Source organism: Physella acuta, unplaced genomic scaffold (assembly GCF_028476545.2).
Source record: "Physella acuta isolate Inbredline_101_S28 unplaced genomic scaffold, ASM2847654v3 ptg001262l, whole genome shotgun sequence".
In the NCBI taxonomy this organism is placed as follows: Eukaryota; Metazoa; Mollusca; class Gastropoda; family Physidae; genus Physella; species Physella acuta.
Genome location: NW_026732777.1, coordinates 112,362 through 121,299, shown reverse-complemented (window position 1 = coordinate 121,299; position 8,938 = coordinate 112,362). Strand labels below are relative to the sequence as shown.

General features: G+C 30.1%; 1 protein-coding gene across 1 annotated transcript in view; it reads right to left on the bottom strand.

Annotated features, from left to right (window-relative positions):
* Window positions 1-2,408: 2,408 nt before the first annotated feature.
* LOC131957751 (neurobeachin-like protein 1) overlaps window positions 2,409-8,938 on the bottom strand; it is a 52,505-nt gene continuing 45,975 nt past the window's right edge. The window contains exons 57-62 of the mRNA XM_059322513.1: window positions 6,484-6,656; window positions 6,117-6,211; window positions 5,654-5,770; window positions 4,816-4,995; window positions 4,030-4,178; window positions 2,409-3,422 (exon numbers count right to left, since the gene is read on the bottom strand). Coding sequence (XP_059178496.1) covers window positions 3,290-3,422; window positions 4,030-4,178; window positions 4,816-4,995; window positions 5,654-5,770; window positions 6,117-6,211; window positions 6,484-6,656 — 847 coding nt within the window. The 3' untranslated portion in view covers window positions 2,409-3,289. The remainder of the gene's footprint in view (window positions 3,423-4,029; window positions 4,179-4,815; window positions 4,996-5,653; window positions 5,771-6,116; window positions 6,212-6,483; window positions 6,657-8,938) is intronic.

Here is an 8,938-nt window from a genome sequence, read left to right as displayed (position 1 = left end):
AATAACTGATAGTTACAGTCTGGTTACAATGATTGATACTCTATAACAATAGTGTAGATATAACAGCAATAGTTAGGAATGAGAACTATCCATTTGTGGAACTAATTAGACTAATTAGCTATGGCATGACAAACGCAATTGGTTCATGGAAAATATTTTCATTGACAAAGAAGTATTAAACAAACTGACATGCAGCCAGAACAATATAAACAAGACAGGAAAATAAGGGGAAGTTACTTATATGTCTAAATACTAAAGGGGAGGTAATATGTCTACTTTAATATATAATGAGAATAATATAGTATGGTAACAGTATTTCAAACTGTAGGGTACTCTATTTAATTAACTTTGAATCATTGAGCAAAGGGATGAGAACATTAAATTGAAAACATTGATTTTCTTGAACTACAAGTTGTAAACAATTCAATTACAAACATTGCAGTGTTGACTGTTAGGTAATCCTTGTCATTAGTACATCCCCCCCCCACAGCCTCCCCCCCCCCAGTAAAACTTAAGTAGCCAGGATACCACTGACCCTACAGGCCACCCTCCCCAACCCCCAGAGCAACCAGGCGTGTACAGATGGCACATCATGTACACAGTAGAAGGCATGTACGCAAATCAAGAAAAACAAGTGGTATATAACACAAGGCATGTACGATGCAACAATCACGTACACAGCAGCACGACATACACAGCAACATATGTAAACACAGTAGCATATGAGTAAACAGCAACATACACATACACTGCAGAAATCATGTACAAGGCATCTTGTCTGTACGCAGCAACATACATGCATACAGCAATCTATATATGTACACAGCGACACATATATATATATACGCGTTCACAGCCATACACATGTACAATATAACAGACTTACACACATATCAAGGCATATAAAAAAGATCACATGATCAATTCCTAACAAAACATGTAGAAATACAATTCAAAAACAGCATAGCAAATCATTATAAAAACTACACTGAGACATATTGCCTAACTACATCAACTTATTATCACAAACAGAAGCTAGTACTTCAATGCATTAGCAAATACAATATGTTAGATATGCTATTCATAGTACTGGTCTACATAATATATGTGCATAAAAATATCAGTTTTAAAATAGATATTGTATTTTTAGATATTCCCTTATCTTTGCATTAAAATTAAAAAAAAAAACTGATTGGAATGTAGATATAGTGGATAAATCATAAACATAAATTTCACTGATCATTGTAGGTCATTCAGATTCAATTTGAAAACAGATTTAAATAATTAACCATACTCTCATAAATTCATAGAGAGAATAACTAATAATTGTTAAATCTTTAAAGCTTAAATAGGTTTCCACATAGGTTTAAATTTGAAGTAATTTATGGCCAATATTACTTATTTCAATATTTACATAAGAGAAATCAACGATTACCTACATTCTATTAGCATTACAATGGATAAAGGAAAATATTTCAACTTCTCTTATATGATATTTAAAAAGTATAATTTAAAATATCACACCCACAATGATTTAATTAATGCTAGCTAATTTAATTAAAAAAAGAAACCAAGCCAAACTACCTAATTGACTAGATTTAAAAAAACTAAATTTACTACAAATAATTTAAAAAATAAACCGGGAGTAATCTCCCCTAAACTTTCTCGAATATTCTTATATAAAACAACAGGGGATGGGAACTGGGGCTATAGACATGATTTTTAATCCATTTTAAATACTTAAAGTTTTGAAAATTGAATAAAATCTCGTAGACAAAAAAATTGCACACCAAGTGAACGCAAAATAAAAAAGTGCATAATAGTGCGCAATATTATTAGTACTTTAAAAATTTACATTAGTTTTTTGAGAAATCGGAAGTAGCGTAAATTACTACTTCCGGTCAATGGAAATTACTCAAAATTTAACAGAAGGTAGAGAATTAGATCTTTTACTTACATGTGAAATTTCATTTATCTATCTGAAATAGTACTCAAGTTATAGGCTTTTGAAAAATTCAAAGTAGAAAAAGTACCACCTCTGGTTATCGGAAATCGCTCAAAAGTTGATACGGATCTACGATTTTGATAAAATACTTATATATGAAATTTCATCAACCTAGCTGTAACGGTACTCAAGTTATCGTGTTTACACACGGACAGACAGACAGACACACAGACATACGGACAGAATTGCAAAGCCCAGTTTTTCAGACTGGATTACGCATAAAACCTCTTAATTTTGATAAATCTGGATTGATCATTTTTGCCCGATTAAAATAAGTCCTCTATACTTCGGATGTGATGAAGGACTGAGGTGTAATACAGTGAAAATTGTTAAAATTTCAAGTGATTTTTGTGCACGATTACAATACTTTCTCTATACTTCGTATATACGAGAAAGTAAAAAATAATTACAAATTTTTCACATTGGTTTAAGCTTATTAATGCCCCATTTGTTCATTTCACTTAACCACACAATTATGCATATTTACTATTAAGTCAAAAACTATCTCCAAACAATTGTTTCATACGAAATAAAAGAGTATTATATAATAAATAATTATGGGAATAAAATGAGTCTAATCACAGCAGATCTGCCAGCTAGTCCCAGCAGCCATTTGTACATTGAAAAAGTTGGACCACAATTTGTCATGTGGTTATTTTTAGTAACACAATGATATTCAACAATAAGAAACAAAACAAACCAAAAACACTATTTTTTACAATGAGTTTTTTTAGGCTGTAAAAATGCTAAAACAAAAATCAGTTTGATATGAGAGAGGATAAAACCAATATTATAATACACTTTTGAGTTAAAAAATTTAACTTATTAATTTAGCAAACACAACCCATAAGAATACCAGAGTATTAAAAGGTAGCTGAGACTGTACTAATAGGGTATTTTATTGTTTCATGTAATAAAACAGCAAATTAAAAAACATTAGCCCACAGTTTCGACAAAGTAGTGTCAGAGCAATGGTATCAATGGCCATTGTTTAAATTTTACAGATTGCAAAATTTAAAAAAAAGTGGCCGTTTTAAATATATTCTGAGATTACACATTAAAAAACCGTTATACAATTAAAATACCTAATCTAAATGTTTTTGATACTGTATTTTTAAGTTTATTTCGTATTTACTTTTGGTTTAAATTAAACATTTATTTAAAACACAATTTTCTAATTTTATCCAAATCGAAAATCACCCCACAGTTAACTTCTCTTGGAATTTTTCTCCGGTGGTTGTTTCCCTTGGATGAAAGACTTGTAAATTGTTTGTTCAACAGCAACTAATTCTTCCCCTTGTTGCCAACAATGATGAGTTTCCCATCCTTTAGGCCGGCCAGGACGTGACTGCTCCCATTGGATAGGGTGACACACTGGATGGGGACCAAAAGTTCCATGGTCGTCATTGGCCTCAGGCTGACGGAGAAAATTTTTTTTGTTACTACATAAATTAGTTTTAAAATTCACATTGTGTGCTGCATATTTGAGAAAAATAAATGAACATTTTTCATTGAATGATTACCTTTTTAATTTGTACATACATATCGTTATATGTGTATATACAAGAAGGAACACAAACTTATGGTTAAAATTCACGTGTTTTACATTGTATTGTGTGTTGTCAATACAACAGAAAAGGAAGTTGATTTATTTAAGCCATCTAATCTTGTGAAAGTTTTTCATTAACTGATTAACTTTTTAATTTGTACATAGATATTGTTATAAATATGTATATACAAAAGAAAAAAGTTAAATTATTTAAGCCACCTAATGAAAGTTTTTCTTGTGAAAGTTTTTCATTAATTGATTACCTTTTTAAATAGTACATAGGTATTGTTATATGTATATACAAAAAAAAGTGATATTTAAGCTACTTAATCTTGTGAAAGTTTTATGCAGACCTGTTTTTACTAGATAAGAAGGACTAAAATTACAGATGATTAGAAATAAGTTGCAGGAAACCCTACATGCATCACAATGGAAAAACACAAAAACAATTAGGCATAAATAAGAATAGACTGACCCAAAAATCTCCATGACAATGAGCTGTCCGGCATCGTTGCCCAGCACCAGATGGTCACCAGACATGCACATGTCCCCCAGGCTGTGCTGCAGGGGTTCACTAAACAAATGTTTACCATTGACAGAGTACAGGTGTAAACAATGCCTCTCCTAAAGGGAAACAATTTACAATAGAAATATTTAAAAACAAAATTATCCAATTTAAAAATATTAAAACTGTAAGTAATAAAAAAGTAATAGTTTTTGAAAATTTATATTTGTGCACACAAGACTTTTTTTCCTAGTGAAATAAACATTTCTGAGTGTAAATAACTTATTCAACAAGTTTTTTAAAACATTTTTGTTAAGAAACCGTTTTGAAAATAAAAATAAAAACAGCAATGAACTAATTTCAGATAAAATTTGTTTAAATATTTTGTAATCTTAACAACATAATAAAACTATAAATTTAATGTGATTTTCGTTTGGGGTCGTCCAAAAATGATGTCACACTTTTTGGTTTTGGGTCAATCTCCCCCCCCCCCCCCCCCCCACAAAATGACCTCACAACACAGCTTAAATTGAGTTTCTAACATTACTTTTTCATGCACAAGTGTGACGTCACACTATCTGAAACATCCCTCCCCCCATCAAACATCATCACAAAAGTAAGAACCCCCTCCCCCTAGGAGTGTGACGTCATTTATGAACGACCCCTCCCCCTACTATTACAACAATTCATCACTTATAAAAACCATTGGATTTTATCTAAATAAACAAAACAAAACTTCCATAAAGAAAACTTGACCTGTTGTCTCTTCCTGCCCTCTCCTGCCTGTTTCTCCATCTCCACACAGTACAACACTATCTGCCCCGTGTCAGAGACGGCCATCAGAGGAATGTCCAGTGTCCAGCCCATCTGTGAGGGGGCCCTCAGGGTCATTGTGTAATGACCTTTGTGGACTGTGTGTAGTATAACTGTGCCATCCTGCGGTGAGGTAGTGACATCATATCTTTTATAAAATATTTCTCATAGTTTTATATTAAACACCCATGTAATAATAATTTTATATTATGAAGCATGATAAGTTTTATACTGCAGGGCCCTATAACATGTAGTCATATTTATACAACTCCATAGTTTAAAAAGTTATAAATTATACATCTCTATAATTATGCTGTTTAGACATTAAAATTTTTACTGTTCGATATCATAATGTTCTACTATTATAAAGTTCTATTATCATACAGATCTATACTAATATAGTTCAAAATAATACTACTAAATTCTTGTATTTTAAAACTTTTGTAGTCAAATATTAAGTAATTCATAAAATAACTAAAGAACTTTCAATATACTGTAGATTCAATTGATCATATTCAACAATAAACATAAGAACAAGTGGTAAGTGTGATTTTATATATAAGCCTATTATATTTTATAATATAAGCCTAATTGATTTGCATAAATATACTTAATGATATTATGTTTTACTAATATCTAATCATAGGGTTATGTTAGGACAAGAATGATATGTTTATTATAATGAGCCAATGTCTAAATATTTATATTCAACAAACGTAATAGCGCAACAGTTTTCAGAAAAAAAAGGCAGCAATTCTTGACCCGGATTTAATGAACACACCTTGGAGGCTGAGACGACCAGGTCCAGTTCAGTAGAGATGTGGACAGCTGTCACTTCAGAGTCATGACCGTACAGTGTCTGTAGGGGTTTGTTGCTCAAGTTGACACTAACACCAGCCTGTCAAAGCAGAAATAATGGGTTTTTAGTTTATCTATTCCAGTCTTTAGGGGTGTCATACAATGATTGATTTGAAAATAACCATACATTTTTATCAAACGAAAATCCATAAATTGAAATCCCAAAATGAACAATTTTTAACTGAACAGTGACTTGCAATAGTGACATTAACACAATATTTTAATTTGTTACGTCTTCTACTGCAAAATAGCTATATTTAAATTAAAAAATTGTTCAAACTGTCTCACTCATAAAATATAATTATTTTAAAAGCATAAAATAAGTAAATAAAAACCAGGTATATTTTTTCCTCACTGTAAAAGCTGAAACATGTTAATATATTTACCTGTTGTATTATCTCCCATACCATACAAGTTGTGTCCCTTGACCCAGTGACCAAATGCCTTCCACAGTTGTCCAAAGCTAGGCAGGTGATTATATCTAGTTGGGGAAAGAAAGCAATGGTGAGGAGTTATAGTTAGTGTAAGTAAGCGAGAGAAACATTATAACTGAACACAATGCAAAGTAAAATTTAAATTAAAAATTAGTAAGAAACATCTTTCTTATAAGGTAGTTAAGAAATTTGTTATGTTTCAGAAAATTATTAATCTCATGTTTTTAATAAATCACATTGAATGTTTTATGAAACAGAACCCAGAGAAATTAGTACAAAAGAAAACTGACTTCTGTGCAGAGGACAAAAGAAAACTGACCTATATGCCTGACAATGTGGTTGATGACCTTTGGCCTAACCAGGTTGTAGACCTGCAGGCTGTTGTCCCAGTGACCCCCACTAAACAGCAGCTTGGCATCATGGGACACAACAAACAGCTTGGCTGTGATCTTCAGGCCAGGGGAGAAGGAGCCGCCCACACGTTTCTTGGTTCTGGTAAACATCAAACATTCAATATTACATCAAGCATTCAATATTACATCAAGCATTCAATATTACATCACACATTCAATATTACATCAAGCATTCAATATTACATCAAGCATTCAATATTACATCAAGCATTCAATATTACATCAAAAATACAATATTACATCAAACATTCAATATTACATCAACCATTCAATATTACATCAAACATTCAATATTACATCAAGCATTCAATATTACATCAAGCATTCAATATTACATCAAGCATTCAATATTACATCAAGCATTCAATATTACATCAAGCATTCAATATTACATCAAGCATTCAATATTACATCAAGCATTCAATATTACATCAAGCATTCAATATTACATCAAGCATTCAATATTACATCAAACATTCAATATTACATCAAGCATTCAATATTACATCAAGCATTCAATATTACATCAAGCATTCAATATTACATCAAGCATTCAATATTACATCAAGCATTCAATATTACATCAAGCATTCAATATTACATCAAGCATTCAATATTACATCAAGCATTCAATATTACATCAAGCATTCAATATTACATCAAGCATTCAATATTACATCAAGCATTCAATATTACATCAAGCATTCAATATTACATCAAGCATTCAATATTACATCAAGCATTCAATATTACATCAAAAATACAATATTACATCAAACATTCAATATTACATCAACCATTCAATATTACATCAAACATTCAATATTACATCAAGCATTCAATATTACATCAAGCATTCAATATTACATCAAGCATTCAATATTACATCAAGCATTCAATATTACATCAAGCATTCAATATTACATCAAGCATTCAATATTACATCAAGCATTCAATATTACATCAAGTATTCAATATTACATCACACATTCAATATTACATCAAGCATTCAATATTACATCAAGCATTCAATATTACATCAAACATTCAATGTTACATCAAGCATTCAATATTAAATCAAGCATTCAATATTACATCAAACATTCAATATTACATCAAGCATTCAATATTACATCAAACATTCAATGTTACATCAAGCATTCAATATTACATCAAGCATTCAATATTACATCAAGCATTCAATATTACATCAAGCATTCAATATTACATCAAGCATTCAATATTACATCAAGCATTCAATATTACATCAAGCATTCAATATTACATCAAGCATTCAATATTACATCAAGCATTCAATATTACATCAAACATTCAATATTACATCAAGCATTCAATATTACATCAAGCATTCAATATTACATCAAGCATTCAATATTACATCAAGCATTCAATATTACATCAAGCATTCAATATTACATCAAGCATTCAATATTACATCAAGCATTCAATATTACATCAAGCATTCAATATTACATCAAGCATTCAATATTACATCAAGCATTCAATATTACATCAAGCATTCAATATTACATCAAGCATTCAATATTACATCAAGCATTCAATATTACATCAAGCATTCAATATTACATCAAAAATACAATATTACATCAAACATTCAATATTACATCAACCATTCAATATTACATCAAACATTCAATATTACATCAAGCATTCAATATTACATCAAGCATTCAATATTACATCAAGCATTCAATATTACATCAAGCATTCAATATTACATCAAGCATTCAATATTACATCAAGCATTCAATATTACATCAAGCATTCAATATTACATCAAGTATTCAATATTACATCACACATTCAATATTACATCAAGCATTCAATATTACATCAAGCATTCAATATTACATCAAACATTCAATGTTACATCAAGCATTCAATATTAAATCAAGCATTCAATATTACATCAAACATTCAATATTACATCAAGCATTCAATATTACATCAAACATTCAATGTTACATCAAGCATTCAATATTACATCAAGCATTCAATATTACATCAAGCATTCAATGTTACATCAAGCATTCAATATTACATCAAGCATTCAATATTACGTCAAGCATTCAATATTACATCAAACATTCAATGTTACATCAAGCATTCAATATTACATCAAGTATTCAATATTACATCAAGCATTCAATATTACATCAAGCATTCAATATTACATCACACATTCAATATTACATCAAGCATTCAATATTACATCACACATATACCATCAAGCATTCAATATTACATCAAGCATCCAATATTACATCAAGTATTCAATATTACATCAAGTATTCAATATTACATCAAGTATTCAATATT